The 16259-nt window shown below is 37.2% G+C and overlaps 1 protein-coding gene across 1 annotated transcript; it reads right to left on the reverse strand.

The window, feature by feature from the left end:
• Nucleotides 1-8288: 8288 nt before the first annotated feature.
• On the reverse strand, nucleotides 8289-10344 carry LOC134478583 (protein kinase C iota type-like). The gene is given in 4 exon segments (XM_063260476.1): nucleotides 8289-8331; nucleotides 8333-8844; nucleotides 8846-8898; nucleotides 8901-10344. Coding segments are annotated over 4 exon segments (2052 nt in total).
• Between the last annotated feature and the right edge of the window lie 5915 nt (nucleotides 10345-16259).

Raw genomic sequence — 16259 nt, forward strand, 5'->3', positions numbered from 1 at the left:
TTTTGATCTGTTGTATATACTTTCAGTGGTGATTTTAATCTGAATTGCTATTTGATTAAGTTTCAAGGATTCCGTTTCTTCCTACATTGGGCATTCACAGTTTCCAAAGTCCTGTCCTTTTTTTAAAATCTGTGTCTGCTTTAATGTCTTTCATTTTGATCACCATTTATCTGTGTACTTGAGAGATTTTTTCTATGATCTCTTCCATTTGTTTTTTCACTCTTTTGCTATCATTTCAGAAAATTTCAATGCTTCGCTTTTGATTTCCTTTATCTCACTGTGCTCTGGGCTTGTCATGGGTGGGCTGGGGGGTCTGGGGTTGCATTTTGCTTCTGCATATTTTCATCTTCTCCTTTTACTTTATTTTGTTTTCTGTGTTTTGCTTGCTGATTTCTTATGGTAGGCATCTTTATCAGTAATATTTAGGACTCCCTAGGAAATGTCTTTTGTCTATCCCAAAATCCTATTTTCCCAATTGATTAAGGATGAAAAATTGTTATCTATTTGGCTTGGCACCCAATCCTTTGGTCCTGAACAATGAATGTGACTGTGATCTCATACAATCACCTTAATATCATACAAGGGACAAAAACATAACATATATGAAATCCTGCCTAACGTAGTACAGTTGTCAATAATAGTAGCATCAAGTACAGGCTATCTACTGACAAACTGTAACTGTCAACCTGATACCTTTAACAAGGAGCAAATTTTACAGTTATATGACAAAATGCAATATATATCAGGAACTTGTATGCAATGATTTCCCCCTAAATGGAGTGATTTTACCCTGTGTGGGAAGAGAGAAGAATTTACAGAGATAAAGGACAAGACAGAGAGATGAAAAAGTTCAAACATAGTAGAAGCAAGGCTGGGGTTTAAGGATAATAATTGAAATTTTGGGAAACTGGAGGACACAGGAGACAAGAAAATGAAACTGCAAGTGAAGGGGTATTGAAGTAAACCAGAAAGACAAGAAACAATATTCATTCGTGTGAAGCTACCAAATCAGGAGATAGTTGAGGAAAAGAGAAATAAGATGAATAGAAAAAAAAAAACATGGTAAAAAAAAAAAAAGAAAGCTGAGAGAAAAGAAGAAGACAAAATAAAGGCAAAGTAACACAGCCACAAACAAAACAGGCAAAACCAACCAGAGAACAAACAGCCAGACAGAGGAAAATAAAAGTAGGAAAATTGCCCTGGTGTCCATAGTTCTCTGGCAGTTTCCAAGTCAGAATCCAGCAATGCGTACTCCAGTCACGTGGGGCTTGTGCAGCAGCCTATGAGCATGACCTTGGCTTCTGGGTTTAGGAACTGGGGCAGGTCTTTTGTTTCCTGCTTTCTCCTAGAGCTCTTTGATATAAAATGCTCCCACCCACTTCTGTTCTTCCTGTCTGTGTGGTAGGACATAATGCTCACCTGATGACCAGCAGCTGCTTCATATTCTCCCTCTTGCTTCAGACTGCTCCCCGCCACAGGTCCTGCCTGCAGGAGTGCGCACCGTTTCCCAGTCTGTTCTTGCTGGGGCCGCCTGCACTGGCATGCACGCCTGCAGCTGGGCCTGTTCTCTCTTGAAGTGAGAACAGAGGATTGGGTAAAGAAGAATTAAAATACATCATATATGGGTACAAATTTGAAACATGTATCAGTGAAGTAAAAAGCAAACAAATGTTTTTCTTCACTGACTTTGGGGCTCTTTTAAGGCATAAATTTCTAGCAGGTCTCTGTCCTTGTTATGTTGGGTTGCATTATCTGCCAAAGATTCACTGGTGAGAATTCTTACACTATTACTTTCTGGCATGTAGGTCTGAACTTTCCAGAAGTTTTCCCTTCAACTGGAATGTATTGAATATCATCCTGGAGAAATGCATAGAAGTCCACACCCTAGTGTTTACCACTGTCCTATCACATGCACTTATTTAGTGGGTGTACAATGCAGCTAAAAGAAATGTAGTGTTTTAAAACAAATATTCCAGTTCAATGGAAATATAAATGAAAGCACCTGAGATAAATATGGGAAACATTGGGCCTATCTTATGATATATATTTGTCAAACACAGAAAAAAGTGAAGTAGTATTTCCAAAACACAATTTTAAAGATTCTAAACTTAAAAAATGCTAGAACTATTTTACAAGGTAATTTCCAATACTTTAATTATATGTCTACACCTCTGATAATATGATGTAGAGTAATGTTTATTCAATTTCCTTTCACTTTTTTGGTGAAGGTAGGCTAACTTCTGAGGTTGTATAAAGAAGTTGAATGGAGACAGCATAGATATGAACTTCTTAAAATGATAAGAGATGGATGACATAGATCTGGAAAATAAATTTATATGATTTTATGTAGCACAAATATACATAAAATATATCCATAAGGGAATGTTGTAATATTACTGACTAAATGACTTTTTATTGCACCATAATAATTATTTTATATGAGTATGGTCAGACAATAATATGATAAAATTAGTGCATCAAAGTTTTCAGTGCAGTTCTATTGCTCATATAAATATGTCAAATTTCAAAATAATCCCTTTAAATGACAGAAATTTCCAGGAATATTTATCTGTAAAGTTCTCAGATTAGCAAAATCAATTTTTCAGTTTATGATTATATATAATAATCTACATTTATATATTATGATGATTGCATAATAATCTATTATATATAATCTATATATTTCTTATATCATGTATAATATTCAGTATAATATCTAAAATTAACATTAATTTGCTAAACATTAGAAATTTAGAAAAAATAATTTCTTGTAAAGAAAACTTAAATCTCCACCAATATGAATTTGAACATATTTTTACTTTCTTTTTATAAAATGAATACTAATTTAGAATATATAATCTAAGATGATGTTTCAGGAAAATATTTAAAAACCTAATATTAATAATTTGAAAGATATATTTGCAAATTGTTTCTGAGATGAGTTGTGCAACATTAAGCAGAAACACCAAAAGGGCAGCTAGGATTTGGAGGCAGCTTTATTCTACTTGGCCGAGCACTGATCAGGATCATTCTGAGAGTATCAGGCCCCAAAGGCTCAAGGAGAGAGGATTTTACGGAATTGCAAAGGGGAAGTCCAAACACAGAGTACTTGGCTGTCTTTGGTTCTTACAGTATGCCCCACAGTGGCCAGCTGTGCATTACAGTAGCCAGCTGTTTCTAGTGGATAGAAGCAATCAGAACTGCAACAGGAACTATTACCAGGGTGACTAAGAGACTGAAGTTACTGGCTTGGGGGTGGTGGGGGTCACATTTTCTACTGCAGCTACACACAGGCATTTATCTTCCCCTCCCCACACTCCCCCAAGTCAAAACAATTTTATAATAGCATTTGCTTTATACGAATCCTGAACAAAGTTTTTATAAAATTTAAAAGATCTTCCATGAAACACATGTAAACTAGACAAGCCCTTTTAACATAAAATAATCTCATATCAACTGTAGTTCATATTTATTTAACAACAAAATTACTTCTCTTTTTATTTTGGATATTCAACTTTCTTTAAATTCACATTATCAAATAACTCACACTTGAATTTTATAATGAACACATGAAATTTTAAGAGTAAGAGAAACATTTCTTTCATTTACTATGAATCAAGTAATTATTATTATTAAATCTTATAATTATAAATTTATATTAATAAAATTTATATGCATTTTTCCTGAGTGGTATTTCCCGACAGGTATATTTCTGTAGTTGCTTTGACAGTTTGATCAGAATGCACTAACTTCTGTAATAACTTCAAAATTCTAGGAGCTTACCACAGGGAAGCTTGTTTTTCTTTGATACCACCATGCACTCATAGTCAGTTCTCTTTTTTTTCTAATGAGGGTGCCCTGTTCTCTATCCTAGCCATGTTAATCAGGGATTTCTCTAATAAATTTCTGTATAGTAGATATATATCTGCTTTGTCTCTGTGTGAACAGGTTTCTATGAATGCCTCTGAATGTGTATAAATTACATACATGTATGTGTATATATATTTCCTGTTGGCATATAGGAAGAAACTTATCATTAGACATTGAATCATGTAATTATGGCAACTGACAGTTCCTATCTGCTGTGGAGACTCAGGAGTGCTGCTGGTGTGACTCCCAGGCTTGGAAGCTGGGGAGCCCGTGCTTCATAGAAGTAATCTGAGAAATATATAACACAATAAATATGGACCACTTATACATGAAAATCATTTAAAAATCCTTCATATAATAAGCAAAACATAAAACACCCAGGGCTGGGCAAAGGAACACTGAAGTCGGAAGTCACGGTATAGCCTCAGCATTGAGCTCCTGTTGTGTTTCTACGTGAAGGCATTTGATTTATGTCAGTCTCCTGGTATCTCTGTTCTTCTAGTTAATTCCCCTCTGAAATATAGTGTATAGCACAGCTCCACTCTGGTATTCAGTTTTCTACTACTGTAACAAATACTTGAAGTAATCAACTTATAAAGACAAAAGGTTTATTGTGGTTCAATTCTGGAAGTTCTACTCTGTGACCGGTTGGCCCACTGGCATAGGCTGCTGGCAGCATATCATGGGCCAGGGTGTGGGGTGACACATAGCAGAACAAAGCTGCTCACCTCATGGCTGGGAAGAGAAGAAGAAGGGCGTGATATCCTGCTGTCCCCTTCAGGGGGTTCTGCCCAGTGACTGGAGACCTTTCACTAGATTCCAACTCCTGAGGGCTCCACCACCTCCTAGTAGCACCAAGCTGGTGGCCTTTGAGGGACAAAAGAATCAAACTCTAGCTCACCAATAGGGTCACCATAGACAGCTGAGTTACTGCACCCAAAGTGCTGCTCCCACAGTGAACACTCAGACATCAGTCATGACTATTGGAAGAGAGAAGGTGGCAGAAAGCAGATGCTAAAGGGCCTGCACGTCTGCCATTTGCTTGACCACTGTAGAGGGTACTCATTCATATGCCCTGCCCAAGCTATCTTGGGTCATCTCATACCATGAAAATACTATTCATTCAGGTGCAGTAACTCAGCTGCCCATGATGACCCTGTTGGGTGAACTAGAATTCAAAAATATTATTCCCTGAAAATAAGACCGGCTCTTACCTTAAATTTTGCTCCAAAAGATGAACCAGGACTTATTTTTCAGGGTAATCTTATTTTTTTCATATACAAAAATCCGTATTTGTTCAAATACAGTCTTGTCACCTTTGTCTAGAACACTATTATAGTTCTCCAAACCCCACATTATGGACTGAATGTCTTGAAATTCCATTTCTATGGAAATATTGGCCCCAGCCTCTCAGGTCCAGCAGTAGAGCTCTCTTAAAATGTGCACATCTCATCCACGTAGTCTGCTCACAGGGCATAGGAAACACAGCTGTCAGTGACTTTATCCCATGAATTTTTCACCCAAGTTACAATCCCTTGGAGGCTGGGCTTCACAGAGTTTCCATTAAATCAAGTATTAATTGAAGACTTAGGAGACAGTTGTGGCCAAAACATGATGGCAGTTAGGAACCATGATGGTTCACACAGAAGCAACAAAAGATTGCAGGCCCCAAAATTCAGAGAATGTTTACTTCACATGAGTGAACTAAGTATGTCTATTACAGCACACGATGGATTGAATTTTTAAGATTCATATTATATACAACCATGTCCAGTTGTTATTGCATCCACACGTTGTTCATTACTTAAAGCAGTCCAATACAGCAGATCTTCAGTGAGTGAGGAGTGAAGCAGAAAGCAATTGAAAGTCACCATGAGTCTTGGTTTGGAGCTGGCAGATTTCACTTTAGGTTTACTCCAGATTGAAACTAGTGAAAATGCAGTATGATCACCATGGCGGTTTTACAATATGGCTGCAAAATCTTTTCATGGCTGTGATTTGAATTACATGTTGTAATTAAAGGTTTTTAACATGAGAAAAAAAGTGGTACACAAATACAGGTTGTATTACGACCACCAAGGCTGCATGCTGCATGACAAAACAAATATATAAAGTAACTGTAGCATTACTGAACCAGGTACTTGAAATTGAATTCAGGCTGAATATGAATAAAGAGAACCGATCGCAGGCTTATGCAAAGTAAATTATGTCTTAGAATATCAAAAGGTCAACTATTCTGATTGTAAACTGCCTTATTTTCCTGGTAAACATTTTGAGAAGACTTTTTATAATAAATGCCATTACACTAAAAGATTGCAAAAAAAAATAGAATAGTTAAATTTTTTGAAATGAAATTCCCCATAAAATACACAGAGTAAATCTTACTACGTAAAAATTTTAAAAACCACATAACACCCTGAATAAAGTTTGACTTCATTGAAGAAAAATTCTGCTTTTGTGCATAAATCATTGGTGCAAATGATAAGGCTTTACTGGGGCAACAGAGAAGATGATCTATAAGAGTCATGTGTTTAAAATTTGTTCAGAAGCATTCATAAGGTTGTAAATTGCTGCTTATAGCATTAATAACATTTCTATTATTTAAGTGGAGGACCAAAGAATAATGGGAAGAAAATGTTTCTCAAAATAAGGCCAAAGGCCCAAAGCAATTCTAATGTGGGCTCGGTAGGAAACATTTTAAACAAATGCCTTGTGTGAGTATTTTACTTTCTGAATGCCCAGTGGCAAAGAGCAGCTCTTAAAAGCAGGAACAGAAACGTATTTCTGACAGGTCAGAGTTCTCTGCAAGTTCATGTTGTGTACACTGATTTTTGTTTTTAAGCAAGATCCGAGTACTACCAGAAACACAGATTCCTTGCAAATGAACATGTCAATCCTTAGAAACACTTTCTTTTGATGTTTTCCTTACTTTTCAAATTTAGCTATTTGATGGAAAGATAAAATATGACTCCAAGCTTGGGAAAAGTTATATTTCTAATGTAACGGGGCATCCAAATGAAGATAGAAAGATATGTTAGTAAATGCCTACACATGTTGTGATCCTAAATTTAGAACTAGATAGCTTAGCTAGAATTAAACTTCAGTAAGATTGTGCCATTGTAACTTATTTAGACAATGGTGGTTACTTTTCAAGTGTTTTGCACAGAAATGGCACTGAAACAGATCAGTGCTGTATCTGGCAGCTGTGTAAATAATGAATTGCTAACTATGCATTTTAATAAAAATAGAAGTACAGTTCATTTCTGGGGCAGAGTTCTTCAAATTATTTTTACTACAATTTGTAGTTAGCAATTTGTCATTTCAAGAGTTGACAGATACAGCATTGCTCTGTTTCAGTGCCATCTCTGTGCAAAGGACTTGAAAAGTAACCATCATAGTCTAAATAAGTTACAATGGCACAAGCTTGATAATGTTTAATTCTAGGCAAGCTATCCAGTTTTAAATTTAGGATGACTTAAAATGTGTAGGCATTTACTAAGTTATCTTTCTCTCTTTATTTGGATGCCCCATTTCATTAGAAATGTAACTTTTCCCAAGCTTGGAGTCATATTTTATCATTCCATCAAATAGCTAAAATTGAAAGTAAGGAAAACATCAAAAGAAAATGTTTCTAAGGATTGACATGTTCATTTGCAAGGAATCTGTGTTTCTGGTAGTACTCGGATCTTGCTTAAAAACAAAAATCAGTGTACACAACATGAACTTGCAGAGAACTCTGACATGTCAGACATATGTTTCTGATGCTGCTTTTAAGAGCTGCTCTTTGCCACTGGGCATTCAGAATGTAAAACACTCACACAAGGCATTTGTTTAAAATGTTTCCTACTGAGTCCACATTAGAACTCCTTTGGGATTTTAGCCTTATTTGGAGAAATACTTTCTTTGCATTATTGTTTTGATGTCCACTAAATATTAGAAAGTATATTTATGGTATAATACTTTAAGATGGTTAAAGTTTGACCTAGGAGACAGAGCTACAATGTATGTGGTTTCTGCAGAGTTGTTCAAAGTTGTTACTATTGTTTTTGGATTTCCCTGAATATTACAAAATCAGGGGCCTAAATATATAGGTCATATAGTTTGGGAGCAAAACAAGCATAATGAGATATTATTTTCCAGTATAGTAAATAAAAAAATCAGGAATGTGTCTCCAAGCAACAAATGGAATGTGTTTACAAACTTGGTAAAAAGAAATTGCCTCATCATTAAGTCTTATCATAAAAAGTAACTTTGTCAACCAAAAACCAAAATCAAGCAGGGCATCTTCATATAGAAAAAGGAAATTAAAATGATCTTCCAGGCAATTATAAAAGTGTCAGTTGAATGCAAGCTGGTAACAAGTTTTGTCATGCATTAGATATACAAACAGATGCTTAACTGGAAGGTGACAATCAGACTCATTCTTCTTATGTGAAAAGGGGATTGATGTACTCAAAGCCCAAATTCATCTATGCTGTTCACAAAGTAACTGTTATCAGGCATGAGCTGGACAGGTTTGTTGGTAAATTCAGGGTCAAAGTTTTCTATCCCGAATTCTATACCAATACTTGGCTTAAAGGGAGGAGGCACTTGCTTTTTTTCCATCATGTTCCAGTCCAGATTGTTAAAGAATGGATGCTCTTTAATATCGATGAATCCTCTCTGAGGGTGACAGCCCAATCTTACCTCTGGCTCCTTCTTCAGAAGACCCTTGAGGATGCTTCTGGCTTCGACAGACAGGTGATGTGGAATGTGGACTTCTCTTTCTAACATAGATTGCAAGACCTTGTATGTGTTTAGATCAGAGTTCTTGGGACTGTCTGCAAAAGGATACGGAGGCTCTCCCACCATCATTTCGAACATGACTGTTCCAAGATTCCACCAGTCCACACTGAAACCATAGCTTTCGCCTCTGATGATTTCTGGAGCCAGATAACTGAGTGTGCCACAGAAAGTGTTGGTCTTCTCGCCTGCCATTCAGTCCTGCCTTACATAGGTTGTAATCGGTAATTTTAATGTGTCCGTCCCATCTAGTAACAAGTTCTCCAACTTCAGATCCCTGTGTAATATCTCATGTTCATGAAGAAACTTGATAGCTAAGGAGATCTCCCCGGAGTAGAATCTCACATGTGCTTCGGGAAAGATTCCGAACTGTTGCAGATGGTATGTTAGGTCTCCTCCACTGATGTAATCCAGGATAAAGAAAAATCTGGTTGGTGTCTCGATGCAGGAATGCAGGCCAACCAGGTAAGGGTGGTTCAAGCTCTTCTCCAATATTTGCTTCTCTACCTGGAGATGAATAAGGTTTTCATCGTCCTTTCTCACCACTTTCATGGCATAGAGGTGATCTGCTGTTTTATGCCGAGCTAGTAAAACTTTACCATAGCTTCCTCTCCCGAGGACACGGAGAAAGTCAAAGTCTTTAAGAGCAGAAGAGCACAAAGGCCTGCCATTTTCCTCACCAGTATTTGTCTCATTCTCGTCATCTATTTCTTGCATACCCACATGACTTTTAGGATTTGGTGAGACTACTTCCTGTTTGGGATCTAAAGCCATGGAAACCTGGTTTATTGGCATTGTGCATTCATCATGCAAAGTATGGTGCTTGCATGGAACTCTGACGAGTGTATGGCACTTCTTATGAACTAAAATTTTACAGTGCATACATTTGTATGCCTTGCGTCCAAATCCCCCTGTGGGGTCTGAGCAGACAGCACAATTAGCACGCTTACTGAACCTTTTAGATCGAAATATGTGGCCGTTAGTGCAGTGAACCTTTCTCAAGTGTCCTGAAGCTCTACAGCAGATGAATTTATCTTCTGGAGAAGGTGTCTTAGGCTGTTCTTGTACCCAAAACACCTGAGGAACCTCTGGAAATGATGGTGGGAGAGCCTCCGTATCCTTTTGCAGACAGTCCCAAGAACTCTGATCTAAACACATACAAGGCAGAGTTGTTTTTGGCACCCAAGGCACTTTAGGATCTTCTGGTATGCAAATCACCTTTCCATCTTGTGGTAAGCAAGGCACTTCAGTACATTCAGATACACAAGACACCTCAGTATACTTTGGTGCACAAGATGATGTATGAAGTAGCAGCTCAGAATCTGTATTAAGCTCAGAAAGCATGTATCGATCTTCTAATTGCAACAGAGGTAACGTATTGCATGGATCTCTCTTTTCATCTACACATCTTGTTGTGAGGTGGTTATTACCAAATGAGCAGGTGTCTAGAAGTTCATTGCCCTCAGAAGAAAACAAAATCTCAAGGCTTGTCGTCTTCTTATCCCCACCTACAACTTGGGCCTGTTGGGAGGTGGTGTAGGCCATGGAGGTACTTGGGAAGAATGGGTCAGAGAAGGGTTGGTCATGCAGGAAAACTGGCATACAGGGCTTAATGGGTGAGGGAGGCCTTACTGCCTTTATTGTCTGTTCAGTGTAGGGTTGGGCATCTCTCCCTGCCAAGTAATTCTCCATAATGGCTCGGCCCAGCTGGTAGTATTGTAGGTTTCTTAGTGTTTGGTTGTTGCTGGACACTCTGACATCAGTCTCTACTTCTGGACACCTTGGTCTGTCTGACTTTACTGCTGCCAGCTCTGCTGAGACCTGCCCTGAGCTGCTGAGTGTCCTGGGGCCTGTGGAAACTTCCCCATGAATCTTTTGGGTTTCAGTGTCATTTGTACTTGAGTCAACAGAGTTTTGGTGTGGGTACCTTGATGTTGGCTGTTCACAGTCAGTTGGTTTGGGGAGACCGTCTCTGGGCTGACTGTGAAAGTTGGGTGCCTTTCACATCTTGGTCTGTCTGACTTGACTGCTGCCAGCTCTGCTGAGACCTGTCCAGAGCTGCTGAGTGTCCCGGGAACTGTTGAAACTTGCCCATGAATCTTTTGGGTTTCAGTGTCATTTGTACCTGAGTCAACAGAGTTTTGGTGTGGGTACCTTGATGTTGGCTGTTCACAGTTGATTGGTCTTGGGGAGACCGTCTCTGGGCTGACTGTGAAAGTTGGGTGCCTTTCGCACCTTGGCCTGCGGCATCTGGATGGTGTGAGGCATTTTCTCAATTTTTGACATAGACTTTGTCTGCCTGGGGTCCTGGGGTTGTGGCCTCTGGATGTGGAGAAAGAATTCAGCATCCTCTCTGCTGAGTGTCTCCAGGCAAATGAGCTGGGGAGGTCGGCTGTACTGGATTGTGATGTCTTCTACAAGTGTTCCAAGTTCTGCTTGGTCATGTTGCCAGGAAGTTATGTCCAATAACTTGAGGTCCAATAACTGATAAGAAAGCCTATGGCTCAACTTTTTCATCATGCTAAGTAAATCAGTGGCTAGTTATTTTATTATTTTATCTAAGTATCTGTGAATCTATTTATCATCTATTAGTTTTTTACATTTGCATTTTTCTTATTTTTACTTTGCATCTGCACAGTGAACTACATATATATCCTCAGATATTCTTTTTAGATACACACTAAGAGTCTTCCTAAGTCACAAAATTGGTCTATCTTGTGATCTCCTTAACTCAGATGCCCAGAGTGCTGGGATTATAGTCATACACCATCTGTCTCATGCAGCATGCTATATATATATATAGCAAATCTGGGCAAACTCCTGGCACTTTCAATCATTGGTGATATCTTCACTTTTAAAGCCATGTGTGTACACTGATAGCTTTCACAGTGCTGGGAGGTCTTTTCCATGTAAAAAAGGCCTTTTTTTCTGAAATCAAGTACTGGGGATTTGAGCCCAGAGAGCTATGAAATTTTAGGATGTTTTTCTTTCATATCATCATTTCTATTTCATTAGGTAGTACTGAGTCTTTCTAGAAAATTCCACATTAATTTTCCTTTAGAGAGAAAAATATTTGTTTCAGTGTATAACATCTGGGTGTGATGATAGTGGCTCCATAGGTTCTAGTTTTAAGGAACACACGTGATGAATTGTTGAATTTTAGCTAATGAATTTAATACAATGTGTAGTATTCAGTATTATCACATATTATATTTCCCCCAAAATAATATATAACTAGAATGACCTAACTAGGATCACTCCAGCTCATCATAACCATGGTGATGACCAGGATCTTGCAGAAGATTATACCTTGGTAGTTTCTTGCTCCATAGCTACACTGTAATGACATGTAAACAAGGACAGTTTGTTGAGGCGGTCAGTTACTTTCTGATTTGTTTTTATTTTCTGGAAATCATAAAAGTGGGGCAGGATAGCAAATGGTGATGACATGGCAGACAGTTTTGTAATCACCCAAGGGGTGATAATGAGCATGTACACAGAGCATTTCAAACTTTCTTTTTGGCTGCTTGGAATCACTTCCTGTCCTACCCCAATCAGACCATGTACTATCTGCCCCAAGTGGATAGTCTGCATTTTTCAGATGTGAGGAAGCTATAGCCATTCAGGATGTATTGTTTTTGCTTTTTAGAGAGCTTATTTACTCAGTACAACTGCACTGATGGGGGAGAACAGACACAGAGCAGCCCTTCACGCTCCCAAAATGAGTAGAACATGCAGGAGGAATAGCACCTCCCAACATGGAGTCGCTCTGTGTGGAGCAGTGGTGAATCGCCCCGAAAGGTTACACAAGGGCAGCGAGACTATGAGCTTGAATGTTAACGACACATCTGAGTTGAAAGCACAAGGCCCATGGAGTGTGAGATTTTAACAACAGTGTGTTAGTAAATGTTTAATAACCAACATATTTGTTTATGTATATATATATATATATATATATGTATTACATGTACACATATGTGTATTACAAATTGTGCTGTTGTAAAAGGCATGTAACACACAAGTTATAAAGAGTAAAACCACAGTGCTCTTTCCAATCAACTCACAGGATGCTTTTTATATTTTTGAATCCATAATTGACCTATGCCCCCACCTGACAAACTCCTATAGTTCCAACACAAGTGCTGGATGATACTTTTCTCTAGATTAAGTAGTAAGACAAAAGGTCAAATATCTGGACTTATGTCTGTATGTTACTTGTTCCTCAATGATATGAGTGACTTTTTTGCTGAATGGTTTTGGGGTAGGAGAAGAACATTTTCATTTTGTATGCAGCTGACATAACAGGTGCAGACATGACACACTTTTAAATTAAGCACATTTTTAACATTAATCTTCCTCATTTTCTTAAGACTGCAGTCAGTCAGTGAAACTGCAAGTCAGGCCCTGATATGTGGCATTTCATTTCTAGGATATAAAACTTCTACCAGGCTTGGGAGTATAGCTCAGCAGTACAGCACTTGCCTCACATATGTGAGCCTCTGGGCTCCATCTCTAGCACTACAAAGACACAAACACAGAACCTCTTGCCATGGTCTTTCTAAACTACCAATGTGAGATGACCAAATGTGAAATAGGGAAGACATGACCAGTATCACATTTTGTAGCATTTATTCCTAGAAGAATAAAATAGCTAAGAACACAGATAATAATAAAAAGACAAGCTGAGCATGTCAGTGCATGCCTGAAACATCAGCATTCTGGGAGGCTCTGGCAGGAGAATTTTAAGTTCAAGCCTAGCCTGCATAACTTAGTAACATGCTGTCTGAAAATTATAAAGAAAAAATTAGGGATGTAGCTCAGTATGAAGGGTGGTACTGGGGGAGGAGGTTGAATAAAAGCTTCTGCATGCTTCTGGTCACCAGCCATTTGAGTCACCACAGCCATTCAATCTTCACAAGCCCCTTACCATGTCCTAATCTAAATTTGACTGCATAATTTCTGAATGTGATAAAGTGAGTGGTTTATGGCACTTAGTTAGGGGTATTTTGTCCCTAGCAATGGAAAGGGCCTCATAGAAACAAGGGCTACATTGCGGCAGGTCCCGGCTGTCCAGAAAAGAGTGAATCACTCAGAGATCATAGCTGGTGGATGCTTTTAAGACTTTGACCTCATTTATAATGTTTACAACACTTTCATTTATTCAACAGCTAGGTAATGTGCTCAGTGAGTGCTAGTGTGTGACAGGCACTATTCAGTGCTGGATAAAATCTTTGTCTTTGAGTGTTTATCATATTGTGGAGACCACAGACAATATGCAAGACAAATCCACCTTGTTAGATCAGGCCTGAGGAGAAGATGAAAAGAGACTACCAAGAGGAAATGCAGTGTCAGAGGTGAGGCTGGGCCTTCAGAAATGATGGCCAGGAAAGGCCTCCTGGAGGAGGTGACTTTAATAAAGTCCTGTTTTGGAAAGGCCCAGGCTGGCCACCACCAGGCCCCACCTGGCTGTCCCCTGCTCTGCTCATCTCCAGTTACCTAGAGAGGCCTCAGGGCAACCTTAGGGTCCAGGAGTTTGGGCATCTCCAAAACAGTGGGCAGCAGCCTGTTCAGTGGGAACCACCTTGCTAAAGGGTGATGTGACAAGTGGGCACAAAAACAAAAGGAGGATCACACCTTTTGACCTAGTAACACTTTTTTTCTCTTGGAAGGATTTGACACAACAAGAAAAAGAAACCATTTGAACAAAGATGTGATAATTCTGTTACTTATAATAGTTAAATACAAACTGAAATTTTAATTTCTAAACAGTTAGAAATAGTTATAATAGTGCCCAACTTTTAGCAATTATTATGTGACAAGCACTGAGCCAAAAACTTTATTGGATTCTCTCACTTCTCCCTCACAAAACCATATGAGTTAGCACTGTATTACCCCATTTCTTTATTAAAAAAAATAAAAGCTTGTTCAAAGTTATACATGATTAAACATTTCTAGTGTCACATTAACTTTTATAGAATTAAATTTAATGCAAGAAAGTATATCATGATGGTCTCTTGAAGTCTTTTTAAATTTTAAAAATTGTATAATTTATAAGTATCAAAATATTTGATAATAAGCTTGCATAAAATTAATTCAACTTCATATATAGAAACAAAGAATTTATTTTTAGAATTTATACAAAATTTTGTATTCATAATGAAAATAATTATTAAATTTTCATTGTGTTATGTAATATAGATATCTAAGTCATTTTAACTGATATGAAATGCACTTAGTAAATTCAAGAAATGATGTTTATATCATACTTACTGTCTGATTTGTGTCTCACTCTAAATACTTGTTAGTCTGTGTGTTTTTGAAGAATAAAGATTTAGACTTATCACTTTGAAAGCATATTCCAAATGAATACATAGGAATTCACTCTGCCTGCAATGTGAGGAGAACTAGAACACAAGAATTATAATAGATTAAGGAAAATTCTGAAATGACATTAATAAAACAAGGGGTTACTAATTATGTTTGAAGTTTAGCACATTAACATTAAAAATAAAATAAATGTGCTAATCAGTGTTAGTAAAGAATACTTATGATAATTTCATTTGTTAGATTGGTTCATGAGGGTAGTTTTAAACATTTGCTTGTTTCTTTTCTCAGAGTTTTTATACAACTTCTCTGGGATGAAGTGTGATCATTGGACAATTAATACATTAACATTATCTGCTGCACTTAAAAGTAAAGACAATCTAATCACTGTTAGTAAAGAATACTTGTAGACAATTTTATTTGTTAGACTACTTCATAAGCTAGTAGTTTTAATCTTCTGTTTGTTTCTTTTCTCAGAATTTTGATATAATGATTCTGGGATGAAATGTGGTTATTGAACAATTTCCATGTAGGCCTGAGAACTATGACTATAAACAAACTCACCATATTTGCTAACCTATCACTCTTTATAACAAATGGAATTAACTTACTTGGCTCATACATTACATTTCCTAATATTTTTTCCTATAACCTCTTGTGATTAGAATTCTTATGCAAATCTCCTGCTTAAACATTTCTTGTGTTTTGTAACTTTTACAGAATTAAAAATAATGCAAGAATGTATATTATAGTGTCCTGAAGTTTTTTCAGTGTTTAATTCCCACTTACATTTTCAGCTCAGTTTTCAGGTTATCATATAGCATTTTTGATAGTATAAATTGAAAAAAGTGCTTACTCAGTTAGGAAAAAGTGTTAACTGAGGTTTTGGAAAATAAATTTGAACACTTACTACATATTACATATGTGTATTAGTACAGTATGTGTGATATGCTAAATAAAGCAAAATTTCGTGTTTGCCTCCTGCAAGGTATTCAAGCCCTATGAATCTTTACTTAAAGGGAATTTCTGCTCTTTGTATGATTACTCAATTTCAAAACCTATATTTGCATTTCTAATAGAAATCGCCATCTTATTTTTAAATGCCTCACACGTTCAATGTTTGTATTTTTTATGTCTTTTTTAGTGTATTGTCTCATCTTTTGTTACCACAAGAATGTTCTAAGGGCAAACTCAAAATTTTGTACTCTAAGAATATTCACTAAATCTCTCATAAACATTTTTATTTTGCTTTGGAAATATAACGTTTTGCAATTTTGTTTAGA

The sequence above is a fragment of the Cavia porcellus genome, unplaced genomic scaffold (assembly GCF_034190915.1).
Source record: "Cavia porcellus strain 051 isolate PalLab524CR breed Dunkin Hartley unplaced genomic scaffold, mCavPor4.1 scaffold_13, whole genome shotgun sequence".
Lineage (NCBI taxonomy): Eukaryota > Metazoa > Chordata > Mammalia > Rodentia > Caviidae > Cavia > Cavia porcellus.